The 21,887-nt window shown below is 40.2% G+C and overlaps 1 protein-coding gene across 4 annotated transcripts in view; it reads left to right on the forward strand.

Annotated features, from left to right (window-relative positions):
- The window catches only part of ABLIM3 (actin binding LIM protein family member 3), a 120,180-nt gene that overhangs the window by 30,179 nt on the left and 68,114 nt on the right, over positions 1-21,887 (forward strand). For all 4 annotated transcript variants that reach the window (XR_010133964.1, XR_010133965.1, XR_010133966.1 and 1 more), the window contains exon 3: positions 11,485-11,622. Coding sequence is in view for 1 of the 4 variants with exons in the window: in XM_004042789.5 (XP_004042837.1) it covers positions 11,485-11,622 (138 nt within the window). In the remaining 3 variants the exon portion in view is untranslated. The remainder of the gene's footprint in view (positions 1-11,484; positions 11,623-21,887) is intronic.

Here is a 21,887-nt window from a genome sequence, read left to right on the forward strand (position 1 = left end):
TTAGGATCTGACAGCTTGTGTATGGAACATAGGATGTGGACTTCGGGTTGAGAGTCCTGTAGTGAGGATAAATCTGCAAAGCCCACATCTCATCCTGACTGCTTTTGTGACCACTGACAGACATCCTTGAGGCTTCATCACTTTGGCCCCAATCCATGCCTTCCCAATCTCAAACATATCTCTTTGAAGGGCCTTGTGCCTCAGTTTCTTCATTAGCAAACAGTGAAATTTGGCATAGACCAGATGTCCAATAGAACACTCCATGAGAAGGAAAACACTATTTCTGCGTTGTCCACTAGAGCAGCCACTAGACACATGCGGCTACTGAGTACTTGAAATTGGCTAGTTAGACTGGGGGACTGAATTTTTAAGTTTAATTAATTTTTATTTAAATAATCACAAATGACTAATGGCTACCATTTTGGACAGCACAAAGTTAGAAGAATTTTTATCATGCTTTGACTTGTGATCTTTTACATACCCTAGTTTTAAATTATGTGTGCAACCCATTGCCAGATCCTGAAATCGATGTATTGGGGTGCAAATAACATTTTTTAATGAAATGGCATAAAATAATGAAACAGAATGGAATAAAAAAAGAAAATAAAATATCAGTACATATCATGTGCACTACAAAATTCTGATTGTACTAAGTTTTGACTATGAAACTTTTGTTTCACATATTCGTGTACTGAGTCATTATGCAAAATTAATTTCCTCCAGTGGGTCATGGTCAAAACACGTTTGAAAACCACCTCCTGCCCCTGAGTAATGTCACCAAGACCTTGAGTGTGTCATGCTTCTGTGGTGCACCGCCATCCACCCAGGGGCTCTGCAAGACCTCATTTCAGAATATTCTGTTCTTCCAGATCCTACAGGCATGTGGTGAGCATGTGACTTCCGTCAGATGGTGATTAAAAGTGACTTTGTGGTCATCTGTCTGGATGCAGAGACCCCAAATTGGTGGCCCACAGGCAGGATCCAGCCCCCACAGATAGGCCTCCTTGGAACTTTGACCTATTTGGGCATGGCCATAATCCCCTGAGGCCCAGTAATTTTTTCCCCTTTAGGTGGCCCAGACTCTCCAGATTGGTCCCTTTGGGTCAATTTTTCCATTTACATTACCTGCCTGGCCTCTAAAAACATGTCATGTTGTGACCTGTGTTTAACATGCATAGAAAATTATAACCGAAAGGAAACAGAGATGACAGAATGCAACTCTTGTACTTTGTAAATGGGAAAACAAGAGCCTGGAGATGGGGAGTGTCCTCCCTGAAGCCTCACAAAAACTGAATGACAGACAAGGAACTGACTCTCTCTCCCAAGGAGGAACCAGATGTTAGCAAGAATTGCAGTATGGCGGAGAAGAAAGAAGAAAGGAAGGCAGAATGGGCAAGAGGGGAGGAGAGTGAATGAACAGGGAGAGAGAGGAGCAAGAGGAAGGGACAGAGTTGGAGTGGTGGTCAGGCTGTCCTCACAGCCCTGGGGAATGGGGCCCTGGCCAGCAGTTCAGATTTCTGTGGGAAGGGTCCTGTCACATGGCGTGATCACTTCCGATGAGCTTCTAGTGAGCGGATGACTGCGGAGGCTATCAGTGGGTCGTCCCGTAGGACTTTGAGCAATGGGAGGAGCACTTTGGACACAAAAAGGGGCCTCCAGTAGACCTCTGCCCCATAAGAATGGAGGGTGCTTGCAACGGCTTCAGGAATTTCCTGACTCGCATTGTCTAGCCTTCATTTTGGCCTGACCTCAGGCAAGTGTCCCTGAACTGAAACTGGAACTTCCCCAATGTTTCCTGCTTGTCCTGGTGTGGCCAGCATCATAGAGACCCTGAGCCACAGGGCTGCATCTGTCAAGATGGGAAAGTGGATGAGATTGGGCAGAAGGGGACCTGGAAGCTTCCCTGAGGTGGGATGGGTCACAAGGGGTGGCACTCCAGGCCCTACCCCACTTCAGTCGCTGCGGATCTGCATTCATCTGCCTGGCTTCCAGGTGGGGCTCATAGCTCCAAGGCCTTAAAGTGCCTGGCAGTACAGGAGAGAAGCTGGCCAGGGGTAAGGCAAAAACAAGAGGTAGGAACCATAGTGATCTGCAAGGATGTAAAAACAAACACCGGGCCATCCAAATAAAGTCTGTCTGGGAGCCACATCCAATGCAAGCAACCCCTGGTCTAGGGAATTTCCCTGAACGATGACCAGGGTGTCATAGGTTTGCATTCCATGCGTGGTTTGCAACAGAAACAGTATAACCTAAAGGCCATTTCATCATTTCATTTCAAGAAAGTCTTCATAGCTTTAAAAAAAAAAAAGTTTGGAAACCTCTAGACTAGGTATTTTCTGTATTCCCTCCACTCTGATACTTCCCCGCCATGTTGAGGAAAGCCGGGTTCACAGTTAAGATTCCTTGGATTTCCCCGCAATACATCAGTGCATGATGGCCTGCCAGCATCTCAGGAAGCAAATGTTGTGTACATATTAAAACCTCTGGCTCAAAGGCCAGGGGACTGAGTCACTCATAGCACAAAGACAATTGCTGGCTTCCTAAAGTTCCTCTATTTCCAACATAGTTTCCAGGGCCCCAGATGAAACCCAAATAGTATTTTTCAGATAAGCTGGAGAGATGCTGGAAAGGGCACCGCAGGCCTCCAGTGCAAGGCAACCCCATTCTCCCTGCTGGGGTCGAGGCAGTCCCTCCTCTTTCCTTCAGGATACACTGGGCAGAAGGACGCCCTGATGGAACACCCACTGGAAAGGGAGGAGATGAGAAGAAATTGAGCCCCTTCTAGACCTACTGATGCCTGTCTGAACCCTAACTCTAAAACTTACATGTGGTGTAACTTCAGGCTAATTAATTATCCTCTCTGTGCTTCAAATTCTCATATATAAAATGGGGATCATACGGTATCTGTCTCATGAAGTCATGAGCATTAAATGAGAGGATGCTTAGGAAGCACATAGCACAATGCCTGGCACATAGTGATTGCTCCATTAATGTTAGTTGTTTTAGCTATTTTTACAGGCTCCTCTGTGTTGCTGACTGGGGGCTTTGTAAAGATCACAAGGAACTGACTCAGCAGTGACAAGAGAGTATGTGGTGATTGGCAGAAGCCCACTCCAAAGTGGAAAAAATGCCCAGACTGGTAGACACCCTAGGGGTGTTTCCCCTTCTCTATCAAATCTTCTTTATTCCTCAGACACTTTTTATACCACTGTGCATTAAAACCCATGGCCAAGTGTAGCCGGATGGTATTTTTGAAATATTAACTGGGATTTCCTTTACCCAGCACTCTTGTGCCTTTCCCTCTATTCAGTGAGCAAGGCCTCAGACTGGGATGGGCAGCAGAAAACAGGGACAAAAGGGGTGGCTTCCTAGCTTTTGAATTTTAAAATCCTGTCCATTTAGAAGAACAGAAGGATTTATCACAAAGCTAAATATTCTAGAGAAAGCATAATTTAGGGAGGGCAGAAAGGGCTTCTTTATGCCCAGCTAATAAGAATGGTTCCCTGGCACATGGGTAGGGAGGAGAATCTTGGGGAAAGAAATGAGAACACAGATCTGCTTGACTACTTTGAAAGAGGCCCTGTGCTGAGCCCACGGACACAGGCACAGTAAACAGCAAAGGAGGAAAGAAGAGAGGAAGGAGAGGCGGGCAATCCAGCAGCTGAAACTTCATTTTCTCTTATCTTGGAATAGAAACCAGTTGAAATATAAGAAATAAAGAACTCTGCGATGTTATGGGCTGCCATTTAGTCCTCCTTGCTTGTGAAGCTCACTGCAGTGAAGACCCCTTTAGGTCTATCTAACCCAAACCCTTTATGCTGTAGCTGCCATGTGGCAGCTGGCTGTCAGACAAGAGCAGTCTGGCTGGCCAACAGCATGCCGTTCTGACACATGTCCTGACAACACGTTTCTGAAGAAGGCAGCACGAGCCGTGTTGCCAGCAACACGCCATGACCATGGAACATGCTGATGAGCCTGGCAGAGAGAAGCTGCGGAGGAGTTTCTGTTGCAGCAAAGGTTTTACGACATCCTCCTGGGAAGACAGGCTGTGTTACTGACCTGCTGACATGGGAAACTGCAGCCAGGCTGGGGCCATCTGTGAAAGGACCCAGGGGTTCCCAGAGGACTCATACTTCCACCCTGCTGCAGCTGCCAACACCTGCAGCACCTGCATCTCTCTGGGACCCAGCACACACACCTGTCAGGCTTTACCTGCCCATGCCAGGGATGCTGCCCAAAGCTGACATCCCTGGCCCTGGAGCAGCAATCACTGCTTCTTCATCACCTGCCAGGGATGCTGAATTGCTCTTCCTATTTCCTGGCCTATATTCTAGTCACCTCCAATCATTATTTTTACATCTTCTTAAACTATTTTTTAAAACAACTGGGTAATGGATGACTACTATTGGGGAAAAGTTAGATACACCTTTACCCCTGCTTCCCACTTCCTCCCCAGAGGTAGCCATTCCACTGGCACTGTTGCATTGCAGGCAGTTGAGCTTAGTGGTAAGAGCCCGGGTTTGAAAGTCAGACTGCTTGGGTTCAGATTCTGCCTCTGCCGTTTACTAACTGTGTGACCTTGGACAAGGGGTCTCAGGTCTCTGAGTTTCATTCTCCTGTAAAATGAGGATAATAGTATCCCCTCTTGAGTTACGAGGGCTCAATGAGATGACATATATAAGTGGCTGAGGACACTGCCTGACATAGAGGACCCACCCTCTAAATATTATCTATTATCTTTCAAGACCCTTCCTTATGCATTAACTGCTTCTATTACTTCATGCATGGCGTCACTTCCAAACCCTCTCCTATACTTCTGCATCTTGGAACATGCACCCCCAGCCCACTAACTCTAACCCTAAACCTCAGCATGACCTCCAGACTTAGGATACTGTAGCCTCTTATGAACTCTTCCCACCTCACCCTCTCTGATTGGCCTCTCTCATTTTGTGGTCCAAGAACAGATACCTCCATGCCCTGAGGCAAGCAAGCATCAGCTGCTGTGTGAGCTTTTCTTGTCCTCTTCTGTCTTGTCCTCTGGGTCTCAGCTTTCTCATCTGTTAAGTGAAACTGCTGGACCAATTCAGCCATCTTTTTCTTTATTCTGCAAGTATGAATGAAACAATGACACAATGAGATGGGCACTCACTGTGTGCCTGGCACTGAGGTGTAATGGTGAACTGGAAAGACATGGTCCCTGCCCTCATGGAGCTCACAATCTCATGTATACAAATAGCCTCCCAGGCCCTTTCTGCTCTAAAGCCTAGTCCCAGGTATTCATACAATGAATGCAGATTAATGCCACAATGAGGTGACACCTGCATGGTCCTTGGAGTTACCAGAAGCAGCTCTTATAATCTCCCTATCAGAGTTTTCAGAAAACATATCACTCACTTATTTTAAGTAAGCACACACAACAAACACACTGATGCCTCCCCTGGAAACAGCAGATGCATCCAAAATACAATGCCCTAGGATAACATAGATCATAACCCCTCTTCCTCACACAGGGAAATGCCCAATTCACACATTTCTCTGCAGGATATATCAAAAGCATGTCAGCCACCTACCTCTGCAGCCCACACAAACCCATAAACAAAGAGACCTCCAGAGATAGGGGGAGAAAGAAGAGGTTGCTTATAGTGGTGAATGGTCTGCAGCCAAGGGGTTTTTTTCTTGGCAGTCAGCAAAAAGGAAAAACTAGCAAACCTTTGCTGGACTTGTCAGAAAATGAATCTGAGAAATATTTGAGCAAAGCTCAGTGGGTAGCTGATAGGGGTGATTTAGAAAGAATCCCTGCACTGGGTTGGGGGTGAGGAGACATGGATTCAGAGATCCTTTAATATTAATTATTGCTTATTGAGGCCAAGCAATGCACTAAGCACTTTTCTATAATTTAAGTAATTTAATACTCACAAATTGCTTCAGTTATTCTTACTCTAGAGATGAGGAAACTGAGGCGGGGTTTACGTAAATTGCTCAGGATCACACAACCAGCAAGTGGCAGGGCTGGAATCCAAACCCAGCCCAGTGACTCCAGCATCCATTCCTTACCTGCTATGTCGTGTGCTTCCCACTTCTTTCAGTGCAACAATCCCATGACTCTGTGGCCTCACTGTAGGAAACAGGATCGGCACCTGGGCCCTGGCTCAACTCTGAAATCAAACCGGAGGCCCCTGCTGTGAAGTACCAGATCCTCTCATATACAAGCCCCACCTTTATGTTTCAGGCAGCTGCTTTCTACTTGCAAAATGCCTGGACACACAGTTGGGTCTTCTTTGGTATTTAGCAGATGCCTGTGAACACTCTGAGTTTTGGGCTCTAATTGAGAAGCCAGAGTGTGAAAGTGGCTGCACCCTGCATGGTTATGTGTGGCATCCCCTGGGTCCTGGGCTGCTGTGTGCTCATTGCTGAACCAGTGGATTCTCTGCTTGATGTTTCACCTTTCAACCAGAAGTTCCACTGTTTATATTACACTTCCAGCCAATTATTCACAGTTGTTACGCTGTCTCCAAGTCAGTTTTGCCACTCTTTTAATTATACACCAGCATAGCATAGGTGCTCCTACCTTTTAAAGACTGCTTTAAAGACACTCTATTAAAATGTGGGAACATTTTTATCTACAAGGTCAAGCGACTCTCAGGAGAGGAAAACCCATGTGCAGGCAGCACATCAGTGAAAGAACATAACTTAGGTCACATTTTTATAGGAGAGGAATCGTGTCATTCGCTGTTTTTAAAAGAGACTGATAAATCTGATAACTTAAAGCAAAGTCTAGTTTAAAAGTGAGACCAGTTACTGGAGAGGAGAGAGCGTGGAGGGAGAGGAAAAATCACAGAAGAGGACACACAAGGAAGAATCATGTAATAAGAGGGACTCGTATGGATCACTTTGTTCAACCTCTTCCAAAGAGGGAATTGGGGCCAAAGAAGTTAGATGACGTGCCCAAAATTAGAACAGTAGGTAACAGCAGAGAGGGAATTGGAACCCAGGTTACCCCAGCCACACGGAGACAAAGAACAACAGATGAGAGAGGGAGGAAAAGTCAGGTGGAGAAACTGGATGCTGAATTTGTTTACTGTTGTGTTCAACTCCCATGCTCCTTTTCATTTACCCGGAGGTCGGTCACACCTCCCCTTCCAATATGTTGTTTTGCTCCAACAACTTGAAATTATCTCTAAAATTTGGGAAGAGCTTTACTTACAAATTTAGTTGTGGAATTAAGATGCACTTTTTCATAGAACTCTAAAGATTTGGTATGCATATAAAAGAGGGCTTAATGTTTCAGATCCCTAATTTTTAATCTCAAGGGCATTAATAAGCTGTTTGTTTGTTTGTTTGTTTGTTTTGTCTTAAAAAACTATACCGACAGCCATTGGCAACTGATTTACTTGCTTTTATTCTTGGAAAGATTAGGTTTGTTCAGTCTTTCAGTGCCTGAAAGTGTGTGATTTCTTTAAAAATCAGCATTTATTTCACTGCTCATGATCTTTTGTTTCCAGATCAAATTCAGGATGGGTGAATGTGTAATTGGTTCCCATTGCAAATTGTTTAAGTACAACTTTAGAACTCTTTAGGGATAAAAATGAATCATTTTAGTCTGAGATGATATTCCTAAATTAATTTGTACTTTTTTTTTTATTTCTAGGATTCAACCAAGTTTCATTTCTTTTCCCTCTGCCTGGTGTTTTGTTGTTTTTGTTGTCTTTTGTTGTTGTTGTTGTTGTTGTTGTTGTTTTTAACTATCAGGCTGTACTGTCATTATGGTAGCCACTAACCACATGTGACTATTTAGATGTAGATTTATATTAATTAAAATTAAATTTAATTTAAAATTAAGTTCCTCAGTCACACTAGCTACATTTCAAGTGCCCAGTGGTCACCTGTGACTATTATGTTGGACAGCATAGATGTCTAGAACATGTCTATCATCTCAGAACGTTCTAGTGGATGGCACTAAGGGCTAGTAACTGGGAATGTCTGTCTAGGGCACCCTTTATTGGCCAGTAATGTTAAAAGAAGCCAGAGGTTCTCTGCATACATTTCAGAAATCGATCACATAATCTATAAGGTCTAAACGTGGCAGCTTCATGGATTATCTCACAAGTGAGCACAGCTAATGTCCTTTTAGGCTTGTGACTGGTCTCAAACGTTGCTCTCAAGGGTAGGCAGTTTCTAACATAAGAGGTAGTTCAAATATTCATGTGTAAGTCAATTTGGAATTCAAAAGACATTCACCCATAAGAAAAATGTTATAAATCATGTGACTGAAACTTTGCATTTTCTGAAATAAAAATTAGTGGAAATGATAACCAGCAGAAAATCAACAAATTTTAACGTTTCAGGGCAGTTATAGATTGGTAGGAAGAAGTAAACACACACCCCCAATACACATGTACGCATACACAGAACAATGTTAGATTAAGTTTCTGATTTAATTAGCCAAGAATATAAAATCTTACTGGAAATGAGTTGGCTTCCAGGGCAGGAGCAGGGATGTGGCATATCCCAGCCTAGCTTCCACTGACACCCAGAGTTCCTACGTCCAGTCTGCATGAGGAACGGTCTTGCCACACCTGTGAGCTCAAATCTTGCTACACCACTGTTCTTTTATAATCACAGCTTACATCAGCAATCTGGAAGAACTCACACCAACTGTATGTATTTTTTCATACAGTTGTATGGTGTATGTATGTATTCATACACCAAATGTATGAATTTTTGCTTATGGGACTATTTACAAACATCAGAGCTCTGGCCACACACAGCATCAGCAAAGCAGCATCCTTCTCTTGAGGGGATGCAGCAGGGTTAGGGCTGGGGTCCCATCACTACTTCAGCCCCAGAAAATTTTATTTTCCTAATCCATTCCCCTCACTTTGATTTTACACTTTTTTATCCGGGTGGTTCAAAGACTGAGTTCTGTTGGAAGACCACGCTCACAAATCCACTTTCCCAGAAAATCAAATCCAATTAGAAAAAATCAAATTGATCTTAGAAGTTGGCTCTTGAACAATAAGACAGGTTGAATTAGAGGAGGTAGATGAAAGTTTGTGCAATGATCCTGGAGGGACTGTTGGAGACTTCCAAGAGCACTCAGCGTTAATGATGATGATTGTACTATTCGTTCTTATTTTATTTTCAGACTCACAGCTTTGTTTCCCTTGGCAATGGTAGATCACCACACTGCTCATATAAACAGAATCTATATTTTTCTCACAAATTCAGGGCAGAAGAGAGAGTGAAGTATTTTCCAGGGAACATTGAGTAAGAATCAGAAAAAGAAAAGAGAATAAGATTAAAGAGAATGTTTATGAACCTTCTGGGGGGTGGGGAAGGATTGCTCAGAGCTGTAGGGGGGATGTGATGGCCATGATACCAGTGAACATTTGTGGAGCACTTAATGCAGTTTTTGAAATATTTTGCATGTATTGACCTATTTAATGAGTTAATTAATGATTTAGTTAACTAGCTGATTCATTTGATTTTTGTCTTGAATTTAAGACAGAGAAAAATAGATGAATAATGTGCATAAACTGCATGAAAGAAAGATTGTGAGAAGTATATTATTCTCCCACCCCAGTTAGCAAAGTTGTCAGAAGCCACAGTTTCAGTGCTAAGCAATCAGCTCTTTGCTCTATAGCATGCCTGGGATTCAGGATACCTGTAAATGGGAGATGATCAGAAGTCCTGATTTCCTGTTCCTCTTTAAAAGGAGGAGGACAGATGAGATCAGTTTTGGAGATCATAGATCTCTTTGAGAATATGAACAAAACTACAAGATAATGTATGTAACACTTAATTTAATTAAAGAGAAATGTCAGATCCGAGGTTATGCTACAGTCTCAGAGGCTATGACAACAGAGATTTGTTCTTGCTCATGATAGAGGTTTATGATGGGTTAGTTTGCAGTTCTGTTCCATGACTCCTCAATCCGGATCCAAGCTGATGCATCCTGCACACCATCTAGGGTAACATTCATTCCTGAGTTAGGGAAAAGGCAATATAGCAGATCACATATTGGCTCCTAAGGCTTCCAATTGGAAGGGACACGCACAATTTCAGTTCACATTTCACTGCCAAGCAAGTCACCATGTGCAATCCTCCATGTGCCTAGAAGAAAAGGTTCAAATTTCCAGTGAACAGACATAACTACCACACAGGGTCAAGAATCCCCAAAGTAGGTGACCTTTAAATTCCTTTGTGGTTCAAGGTTGCTGTGAGTCCAGATTAATTTATGATATACTTATTCAGAGTTTATCCAGGAAGTCTACATATATAAATGATAGGTACCAATTCCCCTTCAATCAGGTGGTTATCTTTATAACCAGGACAAGAGTGAGCCTTCTCCTAATAAGGTATGAGCAGAAGTTTTTGGACTATTCCTTCAACTTTGAGTGAGAATTGAAGAAATGAGTAATTCTCTCCCCAGTGCCACAGGGGTTTTTCTATAAGAGAGAAGAGTATGTTTCTCAGTGGCAAAGTTACCTCAACAGCTTATGCATAATGAGATCAGACCAGACAGCTACCAACATTCCTTCCAACCCTGAGATTTTTGTGCTGTAGGCAGGTGCCTAATGAAATATCAGATGACTAGATTTTAGAATAGCCAAGCCAAGTGTATCTCAGGAAAAGGATATCTAGAAAAGTAGCCATGAAATGGTCTTAGCATTCTCACTTTGGCAGCACATATACTAAAATTGGAGATGGTCTTAGCAAGAGAATAACAGACCCAATAAGCTAGTAGAACTCTTAAGCATCATCAAATGCTGGCCACTCAACTGCAGCTCCCAGTGACTTCAACCCTTTCATAATCTCCACCAGCATTTTTTTCTTAATTGTATACATGTAACATTTTCCCAGTTTTATGGTAAGTGCTGTTCAAAGGTAGCTTTGAGATGAGTTCCCTTGTTAGCCTCCCTCCAGCCAGAGTGCCTCCCCTTCCCTTCATGCCTTCCTTATAAAAGTCTTTGCTGCCTTTGACCACCCTCATTTGATAGACATGAAAATTGAGGCCCAGAGAGGGGCTGTAACTCACTTAATTCAAAAGCCATTTGGAGGCAGGGTCAGCCACCCACTTCTTTGAAACTTCTGAGTCAATTGCAAGTCCCAAATTCCCTTGGACAAGTTTGGGGCCTAATTTTAATTTAAAGCATACTCAAAAGATGGTATTTTTGATCATTTACTTTGAAATACTCTATGTCCTCTTATTTGTCTTCATTCAGGGATTTGGCTTGTGTTCTTGCAAGGAAAGGTGATGCTCACTCAAAAGTCCTTGCCTGCTTAAGGAGGGCTATGGACATGTCTCATACCACTCAGTGCTGCCTTAGCTTGGCAGTCATCCTGATGATGAATTGAAGATACTTTGCACATCATTTCTTCCCCTTCCACTTTTTCTTCCAGCTACAATTATGATAATGTCTTGCAGCAGACTTTGTAAAGAATCAGAGCCTCTGGATAGTGATCTCTTTGTTTCTCTTACAGTTCCTTATCAGCAGAATCCTTACAATCCACGGGGCAGCTCCAATGTCATCCAGTGCTACCGCTGTGGAGACACCTGCAAAGGAGAAGTGGTCCGCGTGCACCACAACCACTTCCACATCAGATGCTTCACCTGTCAAGGTAGGAGGCTCAGCCCCCCCACTCTCTTCTTAGATTCCTGACCATTCTTGCACCATCAGGTCATGCCTCAGGGGCAGAAAGAACAAACACAGGTGGCTGGAATATCTATAAAGACCTAAAGAGACTTTCCCTGAGCCTCTTCTTATGAGATTCTCCCTTAGAATGAAGGCAGTGTATTGGTACATGAGGGAGACAAGGATCCTGGTAACCTTGAAGGGGCAGGTGCTGACCCAGAAGGAAAAAGACTAATCTGCAAGCTTAACTTACTCATCTGAAGAGACTCCTGGTTTGTGCCTATAAATCAGTGTGAGAGCAAATGAAAGTGCAAACTATCTTGGATAAAATTCAATACAGTTTTTTTTGTTTGTTTTTCATTTTTTGTTTTTTGTTTTTTTTTTGAGATGAGTAGCTATTCTATGACAATGTAGCAATCTTCAAAGGTTAAGTTTAACAAGAGAGAAGAGACATCTTGACCTTGGTAAGGTTTGCAATTTGGGAGCACATAGCTGTTAGGTCATCTCTCATTGTTACAGCTTACACAGGGCTAATTTATATAATCCTAGACTCAACCAAGCTAAGAGTTCCTAAAGAAGACAGATAATTAGCAGCAGGAAAAGGGACTCAGCTGAAAGAGCACAGAGAGCCCTCTGGCCCGGGGCAACACGCCCTTCCACAATGTCTCTCCAGCCTCCACATCTTGACCTCCTCATTCAGTCTTCCCTGCTCCACAGAGCAGCCATTCTAATGTTGGATTGCCCTGTGGGTTTAGAAAATGACCCAAAATTTGTAACTTTTTTGTTGATCTTATATTTGTCCTCATAAAGTCTGAGGAATACTTTGTATTCGCTTTTCCCTTTGACTGCTCTTCAGATACTTGTATCCAGGTTTTCCCCATGTCAAACTATATCACAGGTCCTTAAATTGGGTCTCATCTTAAATGATTCCAACAGTGTCATTGTCCTGGAGTCTTCCTCTTTGATCCATTCTAGTGTGTCACTGTCGTTCTTAAAGTATGATACTCAGAACAGATCACAGTTTTCAAGGTCTAGCAAATACAAAGGACTACATTTCTGTTGATGTAACTAATATTGAACTGACTTCCTGAGGAGCCGCTTCACACTACCGGCTTATATTGAATTTAAAGTCGGTTGAAACCTGCGGTTCTTTTTATTTCAGTAACTGCCTCAGTCTCATGCACCTGAGAGTGACTTCCCCTGCCATTGTGAAAATCCTGAACTTCTTTCTTCATGATCTAACTAGACTCTGCACTGAGCAAACAAATTACATATACATATTTCCTAATTTGTTTATAGATGCATATACGGGATACATTTTAACTGGTGTGATTTGAATTTTATATTGAGTATTGGCAAACCCCTTTAGTATAAGTTGAATTGCAAGAATATCTTGGTGAGTGATTATTTTTTTTATTATACTTTAAGTTTTAGGGTACATGTGCACATTGTGCAGGTTAGTTACATATGTATACATGTGCCATGCTGGTGCGCTGCACCCACTAACTTGTCATCTAGCATTAGGTATATCTCCCAATGCTATCCCTCCCCCCTCCCCCCACCCCACCACAGTCCCCAGAGTGTGATATTCCCCTTCCTGTGTCCATGTGATCTCATTGTTCAATTCCCACCTATGAGTGAGAATATGCGGTGTTTGGTTTTTGTTCTTTGAAACCAACGAGAACAAAGACACAACATACCAGAATCTCTGGGACGCATTCAAAGCAGTGTGTAGAGGGAAATTTATAGCACTAAATGCCCACAAGAGAAAGCAGGAAAGATCCAAAATTGACACCCTAACATCACAATTAAAAGGACTAGAAAAGCAAGAGCAAACACATTCAAAAGCTAGCAGAAGGCAAGAAATAACTAAAATCAGAGCAGAACTGAAGGAAATAGAGACACAAAAAACCCTTCAAAAAATCAATGAATCCAGGAGCTGGTTTTTTGAAAGGATCAACAAAATTGATAGACCGCTAGCAAGACTAATAAAGAAAAAAAGAGAGAAGAATCAAATAGATGCAATAAAAAACGATAAAGGGGATATCACGACCGATCCCACAGAAATACAAACTACCATCAGAGAATACTACAAACACCTCTATGCAAATAAACTAGAAAATCTAGAAGAAATGGATAAATTCCTCGACACATATACTCTCCCAAGACTAAACCAGGAAGAAGCTGAATCTCTGAATAGACCAATAACAGGAGCTGAAATTGTGGCAATAATCAATAGTTTACCAATCAAAAAGAGTCCAGGACCAGGTGGATTCACAGCCGAATTCTACCAGAGGTACAAGGAGGAACTGGTACCATTCCTTCTGAAACTATTCCAATCAATAGAAAAAGAGGGAATCCTCCCTAACTCATTTTATGAGGCCAGCATCATTCTGATACCAAAGCCGGGCAGAGACACAACCAAAAAAGAGAATTTTAGACCAATATCCTTGATGAACATTGATGCAAAAATCCTCAATAAAATACTGGCAAACCGAATCCAGCAGCACATCAAAAAGCTTATCCACCATGATCAAGTGGGCTTCATCCCTGGGATGCAAGGCTGGTTCAATATATGCAAATCAATAAATGTAATCCAGCATATAAACAGAGCCAAAGACAAAAACCACATGATTATCTCAATAGATGCAGAAAAAGCCTTTGACAAAATTCAACAACCCTTCACGCTAAAAACTCTCAATAAATTAGGTATTGATGGGACGTATTTCAAAATAATAAGAGCTATCTATGACAAACCCACAGCCAATATCATACTGAATGGGCAAAAACTGGAAGCATTCCCTTTGAAAACTGGCACAAGACAGGGATGCCCTCTCTCACCACTCCTATTCAACATAGTGTTGGAAGTTCTGGCCAGGGCAATTAGGCAGGAGAAGGAAATAAACGGTATTCAATTAGGTGAGTGATTATTTTTACACCCTCTGAAATTGAGGCGGGACGAAGGGTAAAGACAAGGAAATTGTTACAAAGTGGTAAAGGATATAATTATGTGATTATATTCTTAAGAGAATGTATCAGTTACCTTTTACTTAAGCAAAAACTTAGTAGCTTAAACCAATCGTTTATTTAGTTCATGATTCTCTGGGTTGGCTGGGCAGCGTTTCCCAGTTTCTAGCTCTGCTTATCTCTACTGGCCTCATCATGATGATATGCAGTTGGCGGGTGGGTCTGCTGGCAGTGGTTGGCAAGCTGCTAACCCCAGTGTCTCCACATAGCTTTTCATCCTCCAATGGGCTGGCTTGGGCTTGTTCATATGGTGGTCTCGGAGCTCCAAGTACAATGAGAGAACAAGCTTTAATAGGTAAGACCTTTTCAACCCTCAGCTTAATGTCCTGCTGTTGGCCAAAACAAGCCAAATGGCCAACTCAGATTCAAGGTCACGGAGAAATAAACTTTGCCTTTTGTAGGGAGATCTGCAGCATCAGATTTCAAGGGTGTTAATACAGAACGGAATAATTTGGCCATTTTCACATTTACCACACGGAGTTCGTAGAATCTCTTTCAACAGAGATTTTAAGGGGAAAAAAATAGACCAATATTTTTCTGAATATTTTCAATGTCTGTTTGCTTAAAGGTAAAAGAAATGAGAGGATTTTTATTTCCAACAGCAATCAACATGACAATTAAGTACCCTATTAGATAGCTTTCTCATCTAAAGAATCTAAAAATTGTTATGAATTTCTTTTACGACTCTTTTAACATGCACTACCATGCTGACACGAAAGGAAGGAATCTACGAAGGCTAAAAACGGAAACAGAAACCCTGCTGTGACTCCCAATGCCTTATTTCATCCTGATAGTTTATCTTAAACCTTGGAGACCTTGAGCTTTTACTCTGTTGTCTAAATGGATCATGGAGAACAGGAGGCAAAGCTTAGCATCTAGTCAAAGTGGGAATCCAATAGGAGACCTATGTATAAAGCTGTTTCCCCTGAAAAAAATGTTCTCAGCATATGATGGATGAGAAATAAACTGGCTCTGGAGAGGGAGAGAGCAAGGAAACTTGCCTGTTCCAACTTTGGCACTGAGTAGAGGGGAATAAAACAGTGGCTCACTCCTGTAATCCCAGCAGTTTGGGAGGCTGAGGCGGGAGGGTCACGAGGTCAGGAGTTTGAGACCAGCCTGGCCAACATGGTGAAACCCCACCTCTACTAAGAATACAAAAATTAGCTGGGTGTGGTGGCAGGTGCCTGTAGTCCCAGCTACTCAGGAGGCTGAGACAGGAGAATCGCTTGAAGCCGGGAGGTGGAGGTTGCAGTGAGTCAAGATCACACCACTGCACTCCAGCCTGGTGACAAATTGAGACTTCATCTCAAAAAAAAAAAAAATTATGAAAAATTACTTATGAAAATATCTGTCCATAATCCACCCTTTACATGGATTCATGACTATATTTGTGTTATATATTTGTTATAAATAAAAATTTATAACAATATATAAAATATGTAATAGAGTCAAGCAGAAAATTTAAGTTACAGCAGTCTCCCACTGGCAAATGGCAAAAGCAAATGATACTCCTCTTTGGAGGAACTCAACTTTATCCAGGCCTCAAAGACTTTCCACACATAGTGTTATCAGGAAAATGAGTAACTCACAGTCAGTCAAAAACATACAAATTATAATGGAATGAGAGCCAGCAGAAACAATGGCGAGGAGAATCAGAACCTCAACAACTTTGTATATTGAAATTTCCTGTCATTACATAATAACTATATTGATACATTTAAACAAGCTAGAAAATATGAGCAAAAAAAAAACAACAGTGCATTATAAGCAATAGTGCAGAAGATTTGAAAAGGAAACAAATAAAACTTCTAAAAATAGAAATATATAATCTTTGAAATTAATTCAATGTATCAATTAAATAGCAGATTAGATGTTGCTAAAGAAAAAATTAATAAAACAGAAGATTTCATCCAAAAAAAGTTATACAGATAATAGATCAAAAATATGAGAAGGTGGTAAAAATAAAAAAGAAGCTAATATATGGAGAATATAGTGAGAGGTCCTGACATATGTATCTAATCAGAGTTCTGGGGATAAATAATAGAGAACGTGAGTGGGAGGACAATATTTGAAGAGACAACAGCTATGAATTATCTAGAGCTGTTGAAAGACACATATCCTTGAATCCAGAAAACCTAATAAATTCCTGCAGGAAAATTTAAAAGAAATCCTCCTACAATATCAGAGTAAAACCTCAGATCATCAAAGAGCCGATCTTAAAAGTAGCCAGGGAGAAAAGACAAATCATCTGCGTATAAATGGTAAATGGCCTGACAGCTGACTTTTCAGTAGCAACAAGGAAACTAGAAAACAGCAGAAGAATATATTTAATGTACTGAAAGAAATAACTGTCAAGGAAAGATTATGTATTCAGCAAAACTATCTTTCTATAACAAAGACAAACCTACAACTAAGATTATACTTAATGGTGAAAGACCGAATGTTTCTGTTAGATATGAGTTCTAAATTTCTTTTCAAAGAATTAATACGTTAGTATGTTCAATTCTTTGCCTTCTACTTTTAAACTTAACTTCCTCGTAAAGCAACATTTTTCAATTACCTACTCCACCCTGACTCATTCCGATTTCCTACCCCACCCTGACTCATTCTGATTACCTACTCCACCCTGACTCATTCTGATCACATGCTCCACCCTAACTCATTCAGATTACCTGCTACCTGCTCTGCCCTGACTCCCGCCAAAGCACTCACCCCGTCATTGTCTTTAAATTAGCCAATCGGAATTTGTTTAGCCTGTGCGGTCTAACCCTAGCCCCTAGCCGATAGGGAAAGGACACAGCAGCAGGGGCCACGTGCCTCAGGGATAAGAACCCCTTCCCCTCCCTTGTCCAAGTTCACCCTCACCTTTGCTCCATCTGTAAGGGCGCACCCTTCTATAGTAATAACTTGCCTTGCTGAGAATTAAAAAGAAAATTTTATATTCTAGTGCTATTCCTTTTGCAGCACCGAAATTTTATATATAACATTTCCCTGTAAGATCAAAAACAAGACAAGAATTTCTGCTCTCACCACTTCTATTTGACATTGCATTTCAGGTTTGTGCTAGGTTAATTAAGGAAGAAAATGAAATAAAAGGCATCCAGATTAAAAAGGAAGAAGTACAACTAATCTCTATTTGCACATGACATTATCTTGTATAGCAAATCCCAAGGAATACTAAAAATTATTAGAACTAATAAGTTTATCAAGGTTTCAAGATATAAGATCAAATACCAAAATCAATTGTATTTCTATACCATAGCAATAAACAATCTGAAAATAAAATTGAGAAAACAGTTCCACTGGCAATAGCATCAAAGAAATACATAGGAATGAATTTAACAAAAGAAGTTCAAAATGTGTACTATGAAAACTACAAAATGTTAAACAAGGCCTAAATAAATGGAAAGGTGTCCCTTGCTCATAAAATAAAAGACTTATTTATTATTAAGATGGCAGCACTGGCTTGCAGATGGCCGCCATCTTGCTGCGTCTTCGCATGGCAGAGAGAGAAAGGGAGAGAGGGACAGCCAGCAAACTCTCTAGTGTCTGTTGTTTTAAGAGTACTAATCTCATCATGAGGGCCCCACCCTTATGATCTCATCTAAACCTAATTATCACACAAAGGCTCATCTCTAAATACTAGGATGTTGGAGGTTAGGGCTTCAACATATGAATTGGGGGTGGGGACAGAATTCAGTCCATAGAAAATGCAATCCCTATCAAAATCTCAGCTGGCTTCTTTGCCGAAATTGATGGTCTGATCCTAAAATTCATATGGAATTTCAAGGGACGGACATAGAATAGCCAAGCAATCTTTAAAAAGAATGAAGTTGGAAAACTCACACTTCCCACTTTTAAATATGCTACAAGGCTATAATAAACAAGATAGGGTGGTACTAGCACAAGGATAGGCATAGAAATGAATAAAATCAAAAATATAAACATAAACTCTTATATTTATGGTTGGTTAATTTTCAACAAGGCTGTTGAGATAATTCACGAGGGGAAGAATGGTCCTTTCAAAAAAAGGTGTTTGGAAAACTGAATATTCATATGCAAAAAATGAAGTCAGACTCTTTCTTTACACATACATAAAAATTAACTAAAAATTGATTGAAGACCTAAATGTAGAAGGTAAAATTGAGAAACTCTTAGGAAAAAATATAAGAATAAATCATTGTGATCTTGAGTTGTGCTAAACCTTCTTACATATGACACCAAAAGCTCAAGCAACAAAGAAAAAATATATTAATTAGATATTATCAAAATTTAAAACTTTTGTGCTTCAAAATACACCATCAAGAATGTGAAAAGACAACCCATAGAATAGGAGAAAATATTTGCAAATTATAAATCTGAAAAAATATTTGTGTCTCAGCTATGTAAAGAATTCTTACAATTGCATAATAAGAAGACAAATAACCTAATTTCAAAATGGGCAAAGGATATGAATAGACATTTATACAGAGAAGTTATACAAATGTCCAATAAGCACATGAAAAAATGCTCGACATCATTAGCCATCAAAGAAATGCAAATCAAACCACAATGAGATGCCACTTCACATCTACTAGAATGGCTATAATCAAAAAGATAGATAACTAGTGTTGATGCGCATGTGGAGACATTAGAACTCTCATACATTGCTGGTGGAAAGGAATGTAAAATGGTGCAGCTTCTTGGGAGAATAGTCTGGCAGTTCCTCAAAAGATGAAATTAGAGTTACCGTATGACCCAGCAATTCCAAATTCCACTCCTCAGTATATACTCAAGAGAAATAAAAATATATGTTCACACAGAAACATATACATGAATGTTCATAGCAGCATTATTCGTAATAGCCAAAAAGTAGAAAAACTCAAATCTTCATCAACAAATGAATGGATAAATAAAATGTGATCTATCTCCAGAGAGGGATACTATTTAGCAATAAAAAGGAATGAAATACTGATAAATGCTCCAATGGGAATAAACCTTGAAAACATGTAAAAGAAAACAGTCACAAAAGGCTACATATTGCAGGATTTCATATGTATGAAATGCTCAAAACAGGCAAATTATATAAAGACAGAAAGCAGATTCATGGTTATCTAGGGCTGGGGGTGGTTGGAGGAAGATAAGGAGTGATTTGTAATGGGTTTGTGGCTTGTTTTGGAGGTGATGAAAACGTTCTGGAATTAGATAGTGGTAATGATTGCACAACTTTGTGAATATGCTAAAAATGGTTGAATTGTACATTTTAAATTGTTGAGTTATATGACTTGTGAATTGTATCTCATTAAAACTGTTAAACTGAACTGGGTGCAGTGGCACACACCTGTAATCCCAGCACTTTGGGAGGCCGAGGCGGGTGGATCACCTGAGCCCAGGAGTTTGAGAGCAGCCTGGGCAACATAGCGAAGCCTCTTCTCTACAAAAAATACAAAAATTAGCCGGGCATGGTGGTGCATGCCTGTAGTCCCAGCTACTTGGGAGGCTGAGGTGAGAGGATCATTTGAGCCCAGGAGGCGGAGGTTGCAGTGAGTTGTTATCACGCCACTGCACTCCAGGCTGGTCGACAGAGTGAGTCCCTGTCTCAAAACAAAACAAAAACTGTTAAAATAAAAGACCCAAAGCAAAGTAAAAACCCGTTTAGATTTTTAAAAACTGAATTTACCAACAACAAACTCTCATTAAATGAAATTATAAAATATGTTCTGTAAGCAGAAGAAAAATGATCCCCAGATGGCAGAACTGAGATGAAAGATAGCATGGTTAGCAAAATCTTAATGAAAATCAGAAAACACTTGAAACTGAAAGATAACAAAAATGCTATGTATCAAAAACTTGCATTACAAAATGTAGTTTAAAGTGGTACTCAGAGGAAAATGTGTAGCCTTAAATTATCATAATAGAAAAGAATTAAGTTCAAAAACCGTGAACTAAGTGTTCAACTCAAAAAGTTTGAAGAGCAGAATGAATCCAAGTAAAATAGAAGGAAGGAAATAATACAATAGACATTAATCAAAGAAAAAACACACAGTGGACAGGATTAGCAAAAGTTGATTCTTTAAAAATACAAGTAAAATAGACAAAATTCTGGCAAAATTATTCAAGTAATGGGAGAAAATATACAAATCAACAATCTTAAGAATTAAAATAGGGACATCGCTGTAGTTGCTATTAAAATTAAAGACATAAAAAGAAATATTATAAACAATTTGAGTAATAAATTTTAAAACTTAGATAACAAAATTTATCAATTCTTGAGTGCAAATTAAAACCTACTCAAGAAGAAATTTTGAAACCGGAATAGTCCTATAATCATCCAAGATATTGAACTGGTGAATTTGTAGTTAAAACTCTTCTACGAAAGAAACAAAAATCAGCATTGGAATCAAGTTCTATAAAACATTCAAAAACAAATCATCTATGTCTTATAGAAAGTCTTTCAGAGAAGAGAAAAAGGGTGCACTTCCCAACTCATTTGAGCCAGCACAATACCAAACAAGGAAAAATAATCATATGTCCATATCATTCATGAACATGGATTTTAAAATCTTAGACAAAATATTAGCAAACCAAGTTTAGAAAAGTGTGAAAAATATAGCATAACTGACCAAGTTGAGTTTATTCTAGAAATTTGAAATTGGCTTAATATTAGAAAACTGGTTAATGTATTTTGCTATAAAGATAAGAAAGGATAAAAATATTTGATTATTTTAATAGAGTAGAAAAGGTGCTAGATAAAATTTAACACCCACTTATACCTAGTTATTTTTATTTTTATTTTTTTGAGACAGAGTCTTGCTCTGTCGCCCAGGCTGGAGTGCAGTGGCACGATCTCGGCTCACTGCAAGCTCCACCTCCCAGGTTCATGCCATTCTCCTGCCTCAGCCTCCCATATACCTAGTTATTTTTAAAACTAGGAGGAATTGAAGAAAGCTGTCATAATTGATAGATTATGTATACAAAAACTATAAAGGAAACATTTAATGGTAAAATGCTGAAGGCATTCTCTAAGATCAGGAACACGATAGAGGTGCTCACTGTCATGACTTCTGTTCAACATTTGGCCTGGAGGGTCCTAGACAATCCAGCAAGATATAGAAATAAAAGTTATATGGTTTGAAAAGGGAAAAAAAAGTTATTATTTTTAGATTATATAATTGTCTGCATAGAAAACCCAAAAGAATCTACAATTTAGTAAAATCAATAAGAAAATTAGTTTATAATAAGGAG

The sequence above is a fragment of the Gorilla gorilla genome, chromosome 4 (assembly GCF_029281585.2).
Source record: "Gorilla gorilla gorilla isolate KB3781 chromosome 4, NHGRI_mGorGor1-v2.1_pri, whole genome shotgun sequence".
NCBI classification, from domain to species: Eukaryota; Metazoa; Chordata; class Mammalia; order Primates; family Hominidae; genus Gorilla; species Gorilla gorilla.